The 20967-nt window shown below is 44.1% G+C and overlaps 1 protein-coding gene across 1 annotated transcript in view; it reads left to right on the plus strand.

The window, feature by feature from the left end:
- Positions 1–20967, plus strand: part of LOC110510299 (V-set and immunoglobulin domain-containing protein 10-like 2) — a 138935-nt gene that overhangs the window by 100009 nt on the left and 17959 nt on the right. The window contains exon 14 of the mRNA XM_090226222.1: positions 1085–1259. Within this exon, the coding sequence (XP_090082348.1) occupies positions 1085–1259 (175 nt within the window). The remainder of the gene's footprint in view (positions 1–1084; positions 1260–20967) is intronic.

The raw sequence follows: 20967 nt of genomic DNA on the forward strand, positions 1-20967 counted from the left end.
ACTGGTTTGCCCAGCAGAGATCGCCCTTGTCCTTTGTAGAATCTTTCTGGTCCTAGTGTTGTAGAGCAGATACGTTGAAGTACCCTGTCTTCTCATAGGATCGTCTGTCCTTTCCTAGGCCACATACGCTTACAGCTGCAGCTGATAACTCAACGCCTAGGATGTATCACTTCTTCAGTGAATAAGAGTTCAAAGTTCATACCAAGTTGCCATACTCAGCTCATGCTGTATTCTGGCTGGTCTAGTCGAAATTCATCCTTCCAGCATGGTGATCGTCACCTCCACGTTGAAAGTAGCCCTTTTAAACATATGAACACCAGTCCTCACATCGTCGGGAACTAAGCTTGACTTCCGTCAACGGGCTTTTGTATTGGGAGAGAAAAGGGCGTGTTTCATAGTTCTCAACCAATGTCTGTTCACTTGGGTGTGGCCACTGAGTGAGCATAGTTTACTTATGAAAACAATTCTCTCATTTAGAAGCTAAAATTACATTTAATCTTTTCACAAATAGTTTCATATTTATTGCACAACAATTCCATGTGAATCTGATAACTAGAATGTGTAGACTTTCCAAGATACAATTTATGTCGTCCTATCATCAGATATAATGTCCCAGACAACAACTGATCTGAGATCTTATTCTTTAAGTACCAACAGACACTTTCAACTGGTTGGATTACAGAAATATTGTACCTTTCCCCAACCTTTTGATGTTACCATAAACAGGGCAACGTCATGACACCATCAATATACAGCAACTTTGAGGAGTGGGGAGTGGGACAACATTCCACAGCCCACAATCAACAGCCTGATGAAGGAGATGTCACGCTGCATGAGGCAAATGGTGGTCACACCAGATACTGACTGGTTTTCTGATCCACACCCCTACTTTTTTTAAGGGATCTGTGACCAACAGATGCATATCTGTATTCCTAGTCATGTGAAATCCATAGATGAGGGCCTAATTCATTTATTTCAATTGACTGATTTCCTTATGAACTGTAACTCAGTAAAATCTTTGAAATTGTTGCATGTTGTATATATTTTTTTCAGTGTAGATATTAACATAGTTTTGTTGTTGTAGGAGCAGCGACAGGAAAAAAGGAGTAGTTTCTCTCCATGGAAGCAGGTGGCAGTATTGGAACCCAGGGAGAGGGTCCACACACTGGGCAACATGACCCCAACAGATACCTACCAGATACGCATCACAGCTGTCAATCACAGAACCCTCGGACACCCCTCCCCCCCAGAAACACCAGGTGAGTGAGATATAATATTACTACTATTATTGTTACTACTATCATATTATTATATACTATTATCTTAAAGAGGGGGGAAAGGATACAGAGGGGGAGAGAGACAACGAGGGGGAGAGGGACAATGAGAGACTGAGAAAGAGAGAGAGAGAGAGCCTAGAATAAAATAACATGACAATAATCTGTAGCTACTATTTAACTCTATAAAGACTGACTGCTAAGTTAAAAGGCTACCAAGCTTGCTAGGAAAGAACAGACCAGGATGCAACATTAATTAGCACTGAGGTGTGAAATGAGAGGTGTGAAGCCGCTGAGCCCAATAACGGCAGCAGAGTTCCTCCCCCATGCCTTAGCCTCTTTGGTCCCCTGCTCCAGGGCTTGCCCACAACAATGTTGTGCTGCTGCCATGTTGCTACCATTTTATTGTCATGTTTGTAACGCTACCATGATGTGTTGTCATGTGTTGCTGCCTCGCTATGTTGTTGTATTAGGTCTCTCTTAATGTAGTGTTGTGGTGTCTCTCTTATCGTGATGTGTGTTTTGTCCTATATTTTTGTTAATTAAAAAAAAAAAAATCCCCTGTCCCCGCAGGAGGCCTTTTACCTGTTGGTAGGCCACCATTGTAAATAATAATTTGTTCTTAACTGACAAGCCTAGCAAAATAAAGGTTAAATAAAACATAAAAATAAAATACAGGAAGAGGTGAGATATCTGAGGTGTGATAATGAACCATTCATGAGAGAGCTAGACATCCCCCCCCAGAGAAGACAACAGAACAGCCTTAATACCACAACAGGACAGACAAGGCAGGACCCCCTCCCCCCTTCCCTGACAACACCCCCACACCCACGGAGGACACACAAATGCCAAAGAATGTGCTCCTCATTGACTCAAATGGTAAATACATTGATGAGAGGAAACTTTTTTCCTCTGTGTGCCCTGGAGTTACTCTCTAGCAGGCCCACCTCTACAAGGCAGCAGCCCCCACCTTTGACAGGACCTTGAAGGACATCACCCTCCAGCGCAGCCCCAGAACCCCCCCCCCCCCCCCCCCGTAGAGCTCCAATACATGACTGTGTTGAGGCACAGATCTGGGGAAGATTTGTCTTAAATGGAGGAAGTTTGGAACCACCAAGACTCTTCCTAGAGCTGGCCGCCTGGCCAAACTGAGCAATCTGGGGAGAAAGGCCTTCATCAGCAAGGTGACCAAAAACCCGATGGTCACTCTGACAGAGCTCTAGAGTTCCTCTGTGAAGATGGGAGAACCTTCCAGAAGGACAACCATCTCTGCAGCACTCCACCAAACAGGCGTTTAAGGTAGATTGGCCAGACGGAAAGCCACTCTTCAGTAAAAGGCACATGACAGCCCGCTTGGAGTTCGCCAAAAGGCACCTAATGTACTCTCAGACCATGAGAAACAAGATTCTCTCGTCTGATGAAAGCAAGCTTCATGTCTGGAGGAAACCTGGTACCATCCCTATGGTGAAGTATTGTGGTGGCAGCATCATGCTGTGGGGATAATTTATCAGCGGCAGGGACTGGGAGACTAGTCAGGATCAAGGGAAAGATGAACAGAGCAAAGTACAGAGAGATCCTTGATGATAACCTGCTCCAGAGCGCTCAGGACCTCAGACTGGGGTAAAGGTTCCCCTTCCAACAGGACAACGACCCTGAGCACATAGCCAAGACAACGCAAGAGTGGCTTCGGGACAAGTCCCTGAATGTCCTTGAGTGGCCCAGCCAGAGCCCTGACTTGAACACGAACTGGTCTCTGGAGAGACCTAAAAATCACTGTGCAGCAACACTTCCAATACACTTCCAGAGCTTGAGAGCATCTGCAGAGAAACTGAAATTGCCAAAACACAAGTGTGGACATATCGCCGAATATACAGATACGGGAACAGCGCCTCTTCAACCTCTGGAGGCTGAAGAAATGTGGCTTGGCACCTAAAACCCTCACAAACTTTTATAGATGCACAATTGAGAGCATCCTGTCTGGCTGTATCGCTGCCTGGTACGGTAACTGAACCGTTCGCAAACGCAGAGCTCTCCAGAGGGTGGTGCGGTCTGCTCAACGTATCACCGGGTGCAAACTCCTTACCCTCCAGGACACCTACAGCTCCCGAAGTCACAGGAAGGCCAAAAAGATAATCAAGGACAACAACCACGCAAGCCACTGTCTGTTCACCCCGCTATCATCCAGAAGGCAAGGTCAGTACAGGTGCATCAATCCTGGGACCGAGAGACTGAAAAACAGCTTCTATCTCAAGGCCATCAGACTATTAAATAGCGATCACTAGCACATTAGAGGCTGCTGCCTATATACATAGACTTGAAATCACTGGCCATTTTAATAAATGGAACACTAGTCACTTTAATAATGTTAAAATATCTTGCATTACTCATCGCATATACAGTATTCTATACTATTCTACTGAACCATAGTTCATCAAATCAAATCACATTTTTTTTGTCACATGCGCCGAAAACAACAGGTGTAGACCGTACAGTGAAATGCTTATTTACAAGCCCTTAACCAACAATGCAGTTTTAAGAAAATACAAAAAAAAAAGTAAGAGATAAGAAAACCAAATAATTAAAGAGCAGCAGTAAATAACAATGGTGTAACAGTTTAACTTTCGTCCGTCCCCTTTCTCAAACCAGGGACCCTCTGCACACATCAACAACTGACACCCACGAAGCATCGTTACCCATCGTGACACAAAAGCCGCGGCCCTTGCAGAGCAAGGGGAACAACTACTTCAAGGCCTCAGAGCGAGTGACGTCACCGATTGAAACGCTATTAGCGTGCACCACCGCTAACTAGCTAGCCATTTCAAAACGGTTACAATAGCAGGGCTAATTACAGGGGGTACTGGCACAGTCAATGTGTGTGGGGGCAATTGTGGTAATTATGTACATGCAGGTAGGGTTACTAAAGTGGCTATGCATAGATAATAACAGAGAGTAGCAGCAGTGTATGGGGGGGATGTAAATAGTCTGTGTAGCCATTTGATTAGCTGTTCAGGTGTCTTATGGCTTGGGGGTAGAAGCTGTTAAGAAGCCTCTTTGGACCTAGACCTGGCGCTCCGGTACCGCTTGCCGTGCGGTAGCAGAGAGAACAGTCTATGAATAGGGTGGCTGGAGTCTTTGACAATTTTTAGGGACTTCACCTGACACCGCCTGGCATAGAGGTCCTGGATGGCAGGAAGCTTGGCCCCAGTGATGTACTGTGTACTGGGCCGTACGCACTACCCTCTGTAGTGTCTTGTGGTCAGAGTCCGAGCAGTTGCCATACCAGGAAGTAATGTAACCTGTCAGGATGCTTTAAAGTCCCCGGCCGCTAGGAGCGCCACTTCTGGGTGAGCATTTTCTTCTTTGCTTATGTCCTTATAGAGTTGGTTGAGAGCGGTCTTAGTGCCAGCTTTGTTCTGTGGTGGTAAATAGACAGCTACAAATAATATAGATGAGAACTCTCTTGATAGATAGTGTGGTCTATAGCTTATCATAAGGTACTCTACCTCAGGCGAGCAATACCTCGAGACTTCTTTAATATTAACATCACGCACCAGCTGTTATTAACAAATAGACACCCACCACTTGTCTTACTAGATGTAGCTTCTCTGTTCTGCCGGTGCATGGAAAATCCAGCCAGCTCTATATTATCCGTGTCATCGTTCAGCCACGTCTCGTTGAAACATAAGATATTACAGTTTTTAATATCCTGATGGTAGGATAATCTTAATCGTAGATCATCATTTTTATTTTCCAATGATTGCATGTTAGCAAGAAGAATGAATGGCATTGGGAGTTTCCTCGCTCGCCTGTGGATTCTCAGAAGGCATCCCAATCTGTGGCCCCTTTTCCTGTGTCTTTTCTTCAAGCAAATCGAGGGGATCTGGGCCTGTTCCAGTGAAAGCAGTATATCCTTCTCGTTGGACTCATTAAAGTAAAAAGTTTACGCGGTGAGAAATCGCTGTTCTGATGTCCAGTAGTTATTTTCGGTCATAAGAGACGGTAGCAGCAACATTATGTACAAAATAAGGAAAAAAATAAGTCACACAAAATGCAAAAATCAACAAAATAGCACAATTAGTTGGGAGAATGTAAAACGTCAGCCATGCTCTTCGGCGCCATCTTTTCAGATGTTAATGCTTGTGTTTCTACCTCCGACATTGCAGTAATATCTAACAAGTATCATCTAACAATTTCACAACATATACCCATTACATACATATCCAAGTAAAGGAATGTATTTAAGAATATACAAATATATGGACGATCAATGTCAGAGCGGCAAGACAGTTGTGAAGAGGGCACGACAAAACCTATTCCCCCCCAGGAGACTGAAAAGATTTGACATGGGTCCTCAGATCCTCAAAAGGTTTTACAGCTGCACACTTAAATCAGTTTTACCACATTTTTCCCAGCAGGTCACATGTGTAACGAGAGGGGGAAAAGATCCTAGACCACCTTTACTCCACACACAGAGATGCATAAAAAGCTCTCCCCTGCCTTCCATTCTGCAAATCTGACCATAATTATATCCTTCTTATTCCTGCTTACAAGCAAAAACTAAAGCAAGAAGTACCAGTGACTTGCTCAGTACGGAAGTGATCAGATGACGCGGATGCTACACTACAGAACTGTTTTGCTAGCACAGACTGGAATATGTTCTGGGATTCATCCAATGGTATTGAGGAGTACACCACATCAGTCATCGGCTTCATCAAAAAGTGCATTGACGAAGTTGTCCCCACAGTGACCGAACATACATTTCCCAACCAGAAGCCATAGAGGCAACATCCACATCGAGCTAAAGGCTAGAGCTGCCACTTTCAAGGAGCGGGAGACTAATCCGGACGCTTATAAGAAATCCCACTACGCCCTGAGATGAACCATCAAACAGGCAAAGCGTCAATACAGGATTAAGGTTGAATCCTACTACACCGACTCTGACACTCGTCGGATGTGGCAGGGCTTGAAAACTATTACGGACTACAAAGGGAAACCCAGATGAGAGCTGCCCAGTGACGCGAGCCTACCGGACGAGCTAAATGCCTTTTATGCTCGCTTCGAGGCAAGCAACACTGAAGCATGCACGAGAGCACCAGCTGTTCTGGATGACTGTGTGATAATGTACACAGAGAGCTATTATAAATAATATGCATTAAAATCTTTCCTGGCTCAAAGTGGAGGAGAGATTGACTTCATCACTACTTGTTTTTGTAATAAGTGTTGACAAGCTGAATGAACAAAAGCGGTCTGTTTAAACTACTGGCACACAGCTCAGACAGCTTGAACAATCATGCATACCCCACAAGACATGCCACCAGAGGCCTCTTCACAGTCCCCAAGTCCAAAACAGACTATGGGAGGTGCACAGTACTACATAGAGCCATAACTACATGGCTATTCCTATTCCACATCAAGTAACTGATGCAAGCAGTAAAATTTGATTAAAAAAACAGATAAAAAACACCTTATAGAACAGCGGGGACTGTGAAGTAACACAAACAGTCACAGACACATGCATACACACACACACGATAACATACGCACTATACACACACACAAAAGTATTTAGTCAGCCACCAATTGTGCAAGTTCTCCCACTTAAAAATATGAGAGAGGCCAGTCATTTTCATCATAGGTACACTTCAACTATGACAGACAAAATGAGAAAAAAAATCCAGAAAATCACATTGTAGGATTTTTTATGAATTTATATGCAAATTATGGTGGAAAATAAGTATTTGGTCAATAACAAAAGTTTATCTCAATACTTTGTTAAATACCCTTTGTTGGCAATGACAAAGGTCAAATGTTTTCTGTAAGTCTTCACAAGGTTTTCACACACTGTTGCTGGTATTTTGGCCCATTCCTCCATGCAGATCTCCTCTAGAGCAATGATGTTTTGGGGCTGTTGCTGGGCAACACGGACTTTCAACTCCCTCCAAATATTTCCTATGGGGTTGAGATCTGGAGACTGGCTAGGCCACTCCAGGACCTTGAAATGCTTCTTACGAAGCCACTCCTTCGTTGCCTGGGCGGTGTGTTTGGGATCATTGTCATGCTGAAAGACCCAGCCACGTTTCATCTTCAATGCACTTGCTGATGGAAGGAGGTTTTCACTCAAAAGCTCACGATACATGGCCCCATTCATTCTTTCCTTTACACGGATCAGTCGTACTGATCCCTTTGCAGAAAAACAGCCCCAAAGCATGATGTTTCCACCCCCATGCTTCACAGTAGGTATGGTGTTCGTTCTTTGGATGCAACTCAGCATTCTTTGTCCTCCAAACACGACGAGTTGAGTTTTTACCAAAAAGTTATATTTTGGTTTTATCTGACCATATGACATTCTCCCAATCTTCTTCTGGATCATCCAAATGCTCTCTAGCAAACTTCAGACGGGCCTGGACATGTACTGGCTTAAGCAGCGGGACACGTCTGGCACTGCAGGATTTGAGTCCCTGGTGGCGTAGTGTTGGTAGACTTTGTTACTTTGGTCCCAGCTCTCTGCAGGTCATTCACTAGGTCCCCCCGTGTGGTTCTGGGATTTTTGCTCACCGTGCTTGTGATCATTTTGACCCCACGGGGTGAGATCTTGCGTGGAGCCCCAGATCGAGGGAGATTATCTGTCATGTATTGTCATGTTGTGTCTTTCTGTCCTTTCCTTTCACCCTGTCTCCCTCTGCTGGTCGTATTAGGTTACCTTTTCTCCCCCGCTTTCCCCCAGCTGTTCCTTGTCTCCTCTTGACTACCTCGTCACCCCTTCTCCCACCTGTTCCCCTTTTCCCTCTGATTAGTCCCCTATATCTCTCTCTGTTTTTGTTCCTGTCCTTGTCGGATTCTTGTTTGTTGTGTTTCATGCCTGAGCCAGACTATCGTCATGTTTGCTGTAACCTTGTCCTGTCCTGTCGGAATCTGCCGGTCTATCTGAGCCTACCTATGTTTGGTTATTAAAGAAGCTCTGTTTAAGTTAGTTCGCTTTTGGGTCCTCATTCACTCACCGTAACATTATCAGTGGTATGTTACTTGTATGTCTTCCATTTCCTAATAAATGCTCCCACAGTTGATTTCTTCGAACCAAGCTGCTTACCTATTGCAGATTCAGTCTTCCCAGCCTGGTGCAGGTCTACAATGTTGTTTCCGGTGTCCTTTGACAGCTCTTTGGTCTTGGCCATAGTGGAGTTTGGAGTGTGACTGTTTGAGGTTGTGGACAGGTGACTTTTATACTGATAACAAGTTCAAACAGGTGCCATTAATACAGGTAACGAGTGGAGGACAGAGGAGCCTCTTAAAGAAGAAGTTACAGGTCTGTGAGAACCAGAAATCTTGCTTGTTTGTAGGTGACCAAATACTTATTTTCCACCATAATTGCAAATAAATTCATTAAAAATCCTACAATGTGATTTTCTGGATTTTTTTTTCTCATTTTGTCTGTCATTGTCTGTTGAAGTGTACCTATGATGAAAATTACAGGCCTCTCTCATATTTTTAAGTGGGAGAACTTGCACAATTGGTGGCTGACTAAGTACTTTTTTGGCCCACTGTAGATTTAGTACTGTATATTTGTGATAGTGGTGGAGTAGGGGCATGAGGGCACACAGTGTGTTGTGAAATCTGTGAATGTTTTGTAATGTTTTTAAAATTGTATAAACTGCCTTAATTTTGCAACAGCTGTGTAAATATTTGTATGAACATGACAAGATTCAACAACTGAGACATAAACTGAACAAGTCCCAGAGACATGTGACTAACAAAAATGGAATAATGTGGCCCTGAACAAAGGGGGGAGGTCAAAATCCAAAGTAACAGTCAGTATCTGGTGTGGCCACCAGCTGCAATAAGTACTGCAGTGCATCTCCTCCTCATGGACTGCACCAGATTTGCCAGTTCTTGCTGTGAGATGTTACCCCACTCTTCCACCAAGGCATCTGCAAGTTCCCGGACATTTCTGGGGGGAATACCCCTTGCCCTCACCCTCCGATCCAACAGGTCCCAGACGTGCGCAATGGGATTGAGATCCGGGCTCTTCGCTGGCCATGGCAGAACACTGACATTCCTGTCTTACAGGAAATCACGCACAGAATGAGCAGTATGGCTGGTGGCATTGTCAGGATGAGCCTGCAGGAAGGGTACTACATGATATCGTCCCTGTAACGCACAGCTTTGAGATTGCCTGCAATGACAAGCATAATTGTGCATTCCTGGTGTAACTTGGGCAGTTGTTGTTGCCATCCTGTACCTGTCCCACAGGTGTGATGTTCAGATGTACCCATCCTGTGCAGGTGTTGTTACACGTGGTCTGCCACTGCGAGGACGATCAGCTGTCCATCCTGTCTCCCTGTAGCGCTGTCTTACGCGTCTCACAGTACGGACATTGCAATTTATTGCTCTGGCCACATCTACAGTCCTCATGCCTCCTTGCAGCATGCCTAAGGCACATTCATGCAGATGAGCATCTTTCTTTTGGTGTTTTTCAAAGTCAGTAGAAAGGTCTCTTCAGTGTCCTAAGTTTTCATAACTGTGACCTTAATTGCCTACCGTCTGTAAGCTGTTAGTGTCTTAATGGCCGTTCGAGGGGGGGGGGGGGGGGGGGTGCATGCTTATGGTTCATTGAACAAGCATGGGAAACAGTGTTTTTACTCTTTACAATGACGATCTGTGAAGTTATTTGGATTTTTACGAATTATCTTTGAAATACAGGGTCCTGAAAAAGGGACATTTCTTTTTTTGCTGAGTTCATGACATTTGAAATGTCTCTATTCTTTTGGAACTTTTGTGAGTGTAATGTTTACTGTTCATTTTTTATTGTTTTCAGTTCGCTTTTGTTTATTAACTATTTCACTTGCTTTGGTTTGTAAACATCTGTTTCCCATGCCAATAAAACCCTTTGAATTGAATTGAAAGATGGCGAGAGAGAGAGAGATAGTAAGAGACCGCGAGATAGAGATTGAGACAGACAGCAAAAGATATTGAGACAGCTAGCGAAAGAGATTGAGACAGACAGTGAAAGAGATAGAGACAGTGAGAGATAGAGACATATCTCCATTCCTAGTATCCTCTCTCCTTATCTCCTCTTTCACACACTGGAGAAGAAGATCAGAAGGCAGGGGCAATGGATCTTCTCCTCCAATACGGTTGAGAAGAAGACAGGATGTGAGGGAATCACAGAAAGACAAATTGAGAAAGATCCAGAGGTCATTGATTTTATTTATTTTTTAAATAGGCCATAAAGGCAAAATAAATACAATTTAGCATTAACACTGGAGTGATAGATGTGCAGATGATGATGTGCAAGTAGAGATACTGGGGTGCAAAAGAGAAAGAAGATAAATAACAATATGGGGATGATGTAGTTGGGTGTGCTATTTTCAGATTGGCTGTGTACAGGAACAGTGAGCGGTAAGCTGCTCTGACAGCTGATGCTTAAAGTTAGAGGGAGATATACAGTGGGGCAAAAAAGTATTTAGTCAGCCACCAATTGTGCAAGTTCTCCCACTTAAAAAGATGAGAGAGGCCTGTAATTTTCATAATAGGTACACTTCAACTATGACAGACAAAATGAGAAAAAAATCCAGAAAATCACATTGTAGAATGTTTTTATGAATTTACAGGCCTCTCTCATCTTTTTAAGTGGGAGAACTTGCACAATTGGTGGCTGACTAAATACTTTTTTGCCCCACTGTAAGTCTCCAGGTTCAGTGATTTTTGCAATTCGTTCCATTGATTGGCCATGAGTTAAAACATTCCCATGATGCAGCTTGTTGACAGACTGATGCGAGACTAACCCTAAACTTCTTCCCTTTTTTTTTTTTTCTCTCAGGTGAAACACACACACACACACAGACACACCACACACACATGGCCTTCCAATAACCCTACCCCTCCTTCATCTCTCCATCCCTTCCTCTCCTTCTCTCAAGCTTTGTCCTTCCCTCCCTCTCAGTTGTCTGTCTGTATAGAAACTGTTTTGTCCTGAAGAGCTAAGCAAATTTCTCCATTGTGATGGCCAATAAGATTTATCCTGCAGCTGATAGAAAACTCTGATTGGTGTTTCTCATTATTCTATAGAGTTTCCAAAACAGCTATTTTACATGTGCAACAAAGAGAGGAGAGTAGAAAACAGAGAGAATGAAGAGAGGTGAAGAGATGTACAAGATGAGAGGAAATATGAGCAGGAGATGAGGAGAGGAACTCAACAAAGAAGCCTGGCTTGCTATCAATTAATATGTTAATAACAGTTGCATTTCTTCAGTATTTATCAGTCACTTAATAACCCGTTAGGTTTGTCTATTCTATTAGGGGCGATTCTGAACCTGTTAGCTCTGTCGATTCTGTTAAAGATTAGTTCTGAACCCATTCGTTTTTTCTATTCTGTTAGAGATGAGTTATATTCTGTTAGAGATTACTTCTGCCCATGTTAGCTTTGTTTATTCTGTTAGAGATTAATTCTGAACCCGTTAGTTCTGTATATTCTGTTAGAGAATAGTTCTGAACCCGTTAACTTTGTCTATCGGTTAGAGATTAGTTCTATTCTGTTAGAGATTACGTCGGAACCCGTTAGTTCTGTATATTCTCTTAGAGATTAGTTCTGAACCCATTATATTTGTCTATATGTTAGAGATTAGTTCAGAACATGTTAGCTTTGTCAACATTTTACATTTAAGTTATTTAGCAGACTCTTATCCTGAGTGATTTACAGTTAGTGCATTCATTTTAAAATAGCTATGTGGGACAACCGCATATCAGTCATAGTAAGTCCTCAATAAATTAGCTATCAGCAATGTCGGGGGGGGGGGGTTCTGCTGGAAGATGGGCAGGGACTCTGTTGTCCAAGCCACAGGGGGAAGCTGCTTCCACCATTTGGGGTGCCAGGACAGAGAAGTGTAGTGAATGTGAGCTTCGACTGGAAGCTAGTGGAGTGTGCGGAGGAGCGGGGTGACATGTCGAGGTTCTTTGCACTCTGGGAGGGGGACACAGTGGAGTTGTCAACCGTGATGGAGAGCGGGCAGCCAATCCCCGGGAGGAATAGCAGCTCCATCTTGTCGAGGTTGAGCTTAAGGTGGTGGGCCGACATCCAAGTTGAGATATCTGCCAGGCACTCAGAGACGCCACCTGGGTGTTGGAAGGGCGGAAGGAGAAAAGTAGTTGAATGTCATCCTCATAGCAGTTATTCGAAAGACCATGTGAGGATATGATGGAGTCTAGTGACTTGGTGAATAGAGAGAAGAGGAGAGGGCCTAGAACTGACCCCTGAAGGACACCAGTCGGGAGAGTACATGGTGCAGACACAGATCCTCTCCACGTTACCTGGTGGGAGCGGCCTGCCAGGTACAATGCAATCCAAGAGTGTGCAGAGCCTGAGACGCCCAGCCCTGAGAGGGTGGAGAGGATGATCTGATGGTTCACGGTGCCGAAGGCAGTGGATAGATGTAGGAGGATGAGAACAGAGGACAGCGATTTAGCTTTGGCAGTACGGAGAGCCTCAGTGACATAGAGAAGAGAAGTCTCGGTTGAGCAACCCGTCTTGAAGCCTGACTGGATAGGGTCAAGAAAATTGTTTGGAAAGAGATCGCGAGAGATTAAGTCAGAGACAGCACGCTCAAGTGTTTTGGAAAGAAAAGAAAGAAGGGATACAGGTCGGTAGTTTTTGACGTCAGTGTTGGTTTCTTGAGGAGGGTAGCGACTAGGGGCATTTTGAAGTCAGAAGGAACACAGCCAGTGATCAGGGATGAGTTGATGAGGGAAGTGAGAAGGTCTCCAGAGATGGTCTGAAGTGATGAGGAGATGGTTTCGAGCGGGCAGATTTTCGGGCAGCCAGGTTGGAGGCGATTGGGAAAGGGAGAGGTCAAAAGAGGCGAGGGGAAAGAGAGTTGAAAATAAATTAATCGAAGGCAGACGTTGGGAGATTATAGTCGCCAAGTGCGAAGAGCGGCGAGCCATCGTCAAGGAAATGAGCCTATCAAGGTTTCAAGCTCATTGAGGAACTGTCCAAGGCCACCTGGTGGGTGACAGATGACAACAGTGTTAAGCTTTAGTGGACAAGTGACAGTGACAGCATGGAATTCAAATGAGATGGACAGGTGAGAGAAGAGATGGACAGGTTAGAGAGGGAGAAAAGAGAAAATCTCCAGTTAGCAGAAACAAGTAGCCATGCGCCACCACCGCAACGACCAGATGCTCTCGGACTATGAGAGAAAATGTAGTCAGATGAAGAGATTGCAGCTGGAAGAACAGCTGGAAGAAATGGCAGCAGTTTTACGGGCGCTCAACCACTTGTGCTATTATGTGTTTTTTTTGCGTTATTTGTAACTTATTTTGTACATAATGTTTCTGCAACCGTATCTTACGGCAAAAAAGAGCTTCTGGATATCAGGACAGCGATTGCTCACCTCGGATTAGACAAAGATTATTTTTCAATTTACAAGATGCACAAGACATTCTCCAAAAACCCGGCAGGGCCGACATCCATGTTATTTGCAAGAGGGAGCGATGCAGGGACACGAGGTACAATCACAAATATCCTACCAACGGGACATCAACAACTGTAATATCCTATGTTTTACGGAATCGTGGCTGAATGACGACATGGATATTCAGCTAGCGGGATACACGCTGCACTGGCAAGATAGAACAGCAGTAAGACGAGGGGGGGCGGTCTGTGCATATTTGTAAACAACAGCTGATGCACGGATTCTAAGGAAGTCTCTAAATTTTGCTCGCCTGAAGAAGTGTATATTGTGATAAATTGCAGGCCACACTACTTGCCTAGAGAGTTTTCAGCTATCTTTTTGTGGCTGTTTATTTACCACCACAGACAGATACTGGCACAAAGACCGCACTCAGTCAGCTGTATAAGGAAATAAGCAAAAAGGAAACCACTCACCCAGAGGCGGCGCTCCTAGTGGCCGGGGACTTTAATGCAGGGAAACTTAAATCAGTTCTACCAAATTTCCATCAACATGTTAAATGTGCAACGAGAGGGAAAAGCATTCTAGATCACCTGTACTCCACACACGCATACAAAGCTCTCCCTCGCCCTTCATTTGGTAAATCAGACCACAACTCTATCCTCCTGATTCCTGCTTACAAGCAAAAATTAAAGCAGGAAGCACCAGTGAATCTGTCTATAAAAAAAGTGGTCAGATGAAGCAGATGCTAAACTACAGGACTGTGTTGCTATCATAGACTGGAACATGTTCCGGGACTCTTCCGATGGCATTGAGGAGTACACCACATCAGTCACTGGCTTTATCAATAAGTGGATCGAGGACGTCGTCCCCACAGTGACTGTACGTACATACCCCAACCAGAAGCCATGGATTACAGGCAACATTCGCACTGAGCTAAAGGGTAGAGCTGCCGCTTTCAAGGTGCGGGACTCTAACCCGGAAGCTTACAAGAAATCCTGCTGTGCCATCAAACAAGCAAAGCGTCAATACAGGGCTAAGATTGAATCATACTACACCGGCTCCGACACTCGTCTTATGTGGTAGGGCTTGCAAACTATTACAGACTACAAAGGGAAGCACAGCCGCGAGCTGCCCAGTGACACAAGCCTACCAGACGAGCTAAATCACTTCTATGCTCGCTTCGAGGGAAGCAACACTGAGGCATGCATGAGAGCATCAGCATCACGCTCTCCGTAGCCGACATGAGTAAGACCTTTAAACGGGTCAACATACACAAGGCTGCGGGGCCAGACGGATTACCAGGACGTGTGCTCCGGGTATGTGCTGACCAACTGGCAGGTGTCTTCAATGACATTTTAAACATGTCCCAGATTAAGTCTGTAATATCAACACGTTTCAAGGAGACCACCATAGTTCCTGTGCCTAAGAACAGAGAGGCAACCTGCCTAAATGACTACAGACCCATAGCACTCACTTCTGTAGCCATGAAGTGCTTTGAAAGGTTGGTAATGAATCACATCAACACCATTATCCCAGAAACACTAGATCCACTCCAATTTGCATACCACCCAAACAGATCCACAGATTATGCAATGTGATGATACAATGCAATGATGCAATGTGTGCAGTGCAATTGCACTGCACACTGCCCTTTCCCACCTGGACAAAAGGAACACCTATGTGGGAATGCTATTCATTGACTACAGCTCAGTGTTCAAAATAGTACCCTCAAAGCGCATTACTAAGCTAAGGATCCTGGGACTAAACACCTCCCTCTGCAACTGGATCCTGGACTTCCTGACGGGCCGCCCCAAGGTAGCGAGGGTAGGTAGCAACACATCTGCCACGCTAATTCCCTGTTCACCCACGACTGCATGGTCTGGCATGACTCCAACACCATCATTAAGTTTGCAGACGACACAACCGTGGTAGGCCTGATCACCGTTCATCATATATGTATAGTTAGTTTAACCATATCTACATGTACATACTACTTCAATCAGCCTGACTAACAGCTGTCTGTATGTAGCCTCGCTACTTTTATAGCCTCGCTACTGTCTATAGCCTCTCTACTGTCTATAGCCTCTCTACTGTCTATAGCCTCTCTACTGTATATAGCCTCGCTACTGTATGTGGCCCCTCTAATGTATGTAGCCTCTCTACTGTATGCAGCCTCTCTACTGTTTATAGCCTCTCTACTGTATATAGCCTTGTTACTGTCTATAGCTTCTCTATTGTCTATAGCCTCTCTATTGTCTATAGCCTCTCTACTGTATGTAGCCTCTCTACTGTCTAAAGCCACTCTACTGTTATAGCCACTCTACTGTCTATAGCCTCTCTACTGTATATAACCTCTCTACTGTCTATAGCCTCTCTACTGTCTATAGCCTGTCTATAGCCTCTCTACTGTATTTTGCGTCTACTGTATATGGCCTCTCTAGTGTCTATAGCCTGTCTATAGCCTCTCTACTGTATTTTGCGTCTACTGTATATGGCCTCTTTAGTGTCTATAGCCTCTCTACTGTCTATAGCCTCTCTACTGTATATTTCATCTCTACTGTATATAGCCTCTCTAGTGTCTATAGCCCCTCTAGTGTCTATAGCCTCTCTACTGTCTATAGCCTGTCTATAGCCTCTCTACTGTCTATAGCCTGTCTATAGCCTCTCTACTGTCTATAGCCTCTCTACTGTATATATAATCTCTACTGTATATAGCCTCTCTACTGTCTATAGCCTCTCTACTGTATATATCATCTCTACTGTATATAGCCTCTCTACAGTATATAGCATCTCTAATGTATATAGCCTTTCTACTGTCTATAGCATCTCTACTGTATATAGCCTCTCTACTTCTATAGCCTCTCTACTGTATATAGCATCTCTACTGTCTATAGCCTCTCTACTGTCTATAGCCTCTCTCCTGTCTATAGCCTAGCTACTGTCTATAGCCTCTCTAATGTCTATAGCCTCTCTACTGTATGTAGCCTCTCTAATGTATATAGCCTCTCTACTGTCTAAAGCCTATCTACTGTATGTAGCCTCTCTACTGTCTATAGCCTGTCTATAGCCTATCTACTGTCTATAGCCTCTCTACTGTATATAGCCTCTCTACTGTATATAACCTCTCTACTGTCTATAGCCTCTCTACTCTATTTTGCATCTCTAATGTATATAGCCTCTTTAGTGTCTATAGCCTCTCATACTGTCTATAGCTTCTCTACTGTCTATAGCCTGTCTATAGCCTCTCTACTGTATTTTGCATCTCTACTGTATATAGCCTCTCTAGTGTCTATAGCTTCTCTAGTGTCTATAGCCTCTCTACTGTATTTTGCATCTCTACTGTATATAGCCTCTTTAGTGTCTATAGCCTCTCTACTGTCTATAGCCTCTCTACTGTCTATAGCCTGTCTGTAGCCTCTTTACTGTATATGGCATCTCTACTGCATATAGCCTCTATACTGTCTATAGCCTCTCTACTCTATGTAGCCTCTCTACTGTCTATAGACTCTCTACTGTATATAGCATCTCTACTGTCTATAGCCTCTCTACTGTATATAGCCTCTCTACTGTCTATAGCCTCGCTACTGTCTATAGCCTCTCTACTGTCTGTAGCCTCTCTACTGTATATTGCATCTCTACTGTATATAGCCTCTCTAGTGTATATAGCATCTAGTGTCTATAGCCTCTCTACTGTCTATAGCCTGTCTATAGCCTCTCTACTGTCTATAGCCTCTCTACAGTATATAGCATCTCTACTGTATATAGCCTTTCTACTGTCTATAGCCTCTCTACTGTCTATATAGTCTCTCTACTGTATATAGCCTCTCTACTGTCTATAGCCTCTCCACTGTATATAGCCTCTCTACTGTATATAGCATCTCTACTGTATATAGCCTCTCTACTGTCTATAGCCTCTCTCCTGTCTATAGCCTCTCTCCTGTCTATACCCTCTCTACTGTCTATAGCATCTCTACTGTATATAGCCTCTCTACTGTCTATAGCCTCTCTCCTGTCTATACCCTCTCTACTGTATATAGCATCTCTACTGTATATAGCCTCTCTACAGTATATAGCATCTCTACTGTATATAGCCTTTCTACTGTCTATAGCCTCTCTACTGTCTATAGCCTCTCTACTGTATGTGGCCTCTCTACTGTCTATAGCCTCTATACTGTATATAGCCTCTCTACTGTTTATAGCCTCTCTACTGGCTATAGCATCTCTACTGTATATAGTCTCTCTACTGTCTATAGCCTCTCTACTGTCTATAGCCTCTCTACTGTCTATAGCCTTTCTCCTGTCTATAGCCTCTCTACTGTCTATAGCCTCTCTACAGTCTACAGGCTCTCTACTGTATATAGCCTCTCTACTGTCTATAGTCTCTCTACTGTATATAGCCTCTCTACTGTTTATAGCCTCTCTACTGGCTATAGCATCTCTACTGTATATAGTCTCTCTACTGTCTATAGCCTCTCTACTGTCTATAGCCTCTCTACTGTCTATAGCCTTTCTCCTGTCTATAGCCTCTCTACTGTCTATAGCCTCTCTACAGTCTACAGGCTCTCTACTGTATATCTCCTCTCTACTGTAGGTAGCCTCTCTACTGTATATAGCATCTCTACTCTCTATAGCCTCTCTACTGTCTATAGCCTCTCTACTGTCTATAGCCTGTATGTAGCCTCTCTACTGTATATGGCATCTCTACTATATATAGCCTCTATACTGTCTATAGCCTCTCTACTCTATGTAGCCTCTCTACTGTCTATAGACTCTCTACTGTATATAGCATCTCTACTGTCTATAGTCTCTCTACTGTATATAGCATCTCTACTGTATATAGCCTCTCTACTGTCTATAGTCTCTCTACTGTGTATAGCCTCTCTACTTCTACTCCAAGATTGCATAGCAGTTCAGACGTCTTTTGTCCTCGTCTTGTCGTGTCCTGTATATATATATATATATTTACAACTTTTTTCACATACATTTTATTTTTATTTTCCATCAACTCATCTTCTAAACACTCTCCTGCAACCAGCCTCACCAATTTATATTTATAAAAAAGTATTATTTACCTCAGATCTGTAATCCTCCAAGAAGCTAGCCAGAAACTCCAAGAAGCTAGCCAGAAACTAGCCAGAAGCTAGCCAGGAGCTAGCCCAGAAGCTAATCCAGAAGCTAATCAGAAGCTAGTTAGCTTCTTTACTGGCAAATCGTTAGTGTTCAGCTAACCACGGTTTGTGGTCATCAGCTATCCTTTAGCTCGAAAATCTATCGAAAATCTATCGCCAGTTTTGTACGGCGCAGCGCGGCTCGGAACGGAACATACCGGACCAATTTTTCTCTCCATGTCCCTGGATTTCAACTGCTCTCTGGACATTCATACCCGGATCTCACAGCTAGCTAGCTGCTATCCGTGTGACAGTCGGCTTTCGTCGATTCCGGAGCAAACATCAATTGTTCCGGTGCTAGCCAGCTCCGTCAATCACTCCTGAGTTCCATCATTCACTCCTGGGCTGCAGTCACCTATCCGGACCCGTTTCACTGCCTACGAGGAGCCCCACCGGGCCTTCACAACTGGACTGCCGACGTTATCTACCTGAATGAGATCCGGCTGGCTCCTCTGTCGCGACGTTACCTGAACGCCCATCTGCCGCCCGCTAACCGTTAGCTGTCTTACCGGCTGCTATCTGAATAGACAATCGGACAATTTATTTATTTTTATTATTATTATGTTTTCTTCTCGGGCCTCTATAACTATATATATTGTTCTTATTTTTGTTGTTGTTGTGTGATTTGGATTAATCCCCTCTACCACACGGAACCCCACTAATCTACTGACCGAACGCAAGAGGTGGCTAACAACAGACTCCATCCCATGCTTGCTTGCTACCGGTTGGCCTGGCTAGCTGTCTAAATCGCCGTGACCCTCAACCAACCTCTCCACTCACTGGACCCTTTTGATCACTCGACTAAGCATGCCTCTCCTTAATGTCAATATGTCTTGTCCATTGCTGTTCTGGTTAGTGTTTATTGGCTTATTTCACTGTAGAGCCTCTAGTCCTGCTCACTATACCTTATCCAACCTATTAGTTCCACCACCCACACATGCAATGACATCTCCTGGTTTCAATGATGTTTCTAGAGACAATATCTCTCTCTTCATCACTCAATACCTAGGTTTACCTCCACTGTATTCACATCCTACCTTACCTTTGTCTGTACATTATACCTTGATGCTATTTTATCGCCCCCAGAAACCTCCTTTTACTCTCTGTTCCAGACGTTCTAGACGACCAATTCTTATTGCTTTTAGCCGCACCCTTATTCTACTCCTCCTATGTTCCTCTGGCGATGTAGAGGTGAATCCAGGCCCTGCAGTGCCTAGCTCCACTCCTATTCCCCAGGCGCTCTCTTTTGACGACTTCTGTAACCGTAATAGCCTTGGTTTCATGCATGTTAACATTAGAAGCCTCCTCCCTAAGTTTGTTCTATTCACTGCTTTAGCACACTCTGCCAACCCGGATGTTCTAGCTGTGTCTGAATCCTGGCTTAGGAAGACCACCAAAAATTCAGACATTTTAATTCCAAACTACAACATTTTCAGACAAGATAGAACTGCCAAAGGGGGCGGTGTTGCAATCTACTGCAAATATAACCTGCAGAGTTCTGTCCTACTATCCAGGTCTGTACCCAAACAATTTGAACTTCTACTTTTAAAAATCCACCTCTCTAAAAACAAGTCTCTCACCGTTGCCGCCTGCTATAGACCACCCTCTGCCCCCAGCTGTGCTCTGGACACCATATGTGAACTGATTGCCCCCCGTCTATCTTCAGAGCTTGTGCTGCTAGGCGACCTAAACTGGAACATGCTTAACACCCCAGCCATCCTACAATCTAAACTTGATGCCCTCAATCTCACACAAATTATCAATGAACCTACCAGGTACCTCCCCAAAGCCTTAAACACGGGCACCCTCATAGATATCATCCTAACCAACTTCCCCTCTAAATACACCTCTGCTGTCTTCAACCAAGATCTCAGCGATCACTGCCTCATTGCCTGCATCCGTAATGGGTCAGCGGTCAAACGACCTCCTCTCATCACTGTAAAACGCTCCCTGAAACACTTCAGCGAGCAGGCCTTTCTAATCGACCTGGCCGGGGTATCCTGGAAGGATATTGACCTCATCCCGTCAGTAGAGGATGCCTGGATATTTTTTTTAAATGCCTTCCTAACCATCTTAAATAAGCATGCCCCATTCAAGAAATTTAGAACCAGGAACAGA

Source organism: Oncorhynchus mykiss, chromosome 29 (genome assembly GCF_057628025.1).
Source record: "Oncorhynchus mykiss isolate SJ-2025 chromosome 29, ASM5762802v1, whole genome shotgun sequence".
Classification (NCBI taxonomy): Eukaryota; Metazoa; Chordata; class Actinopteri; order Salmoniformes; family Salmonidae; genus Oncorhynchus; species Oncorhynchus mykiss.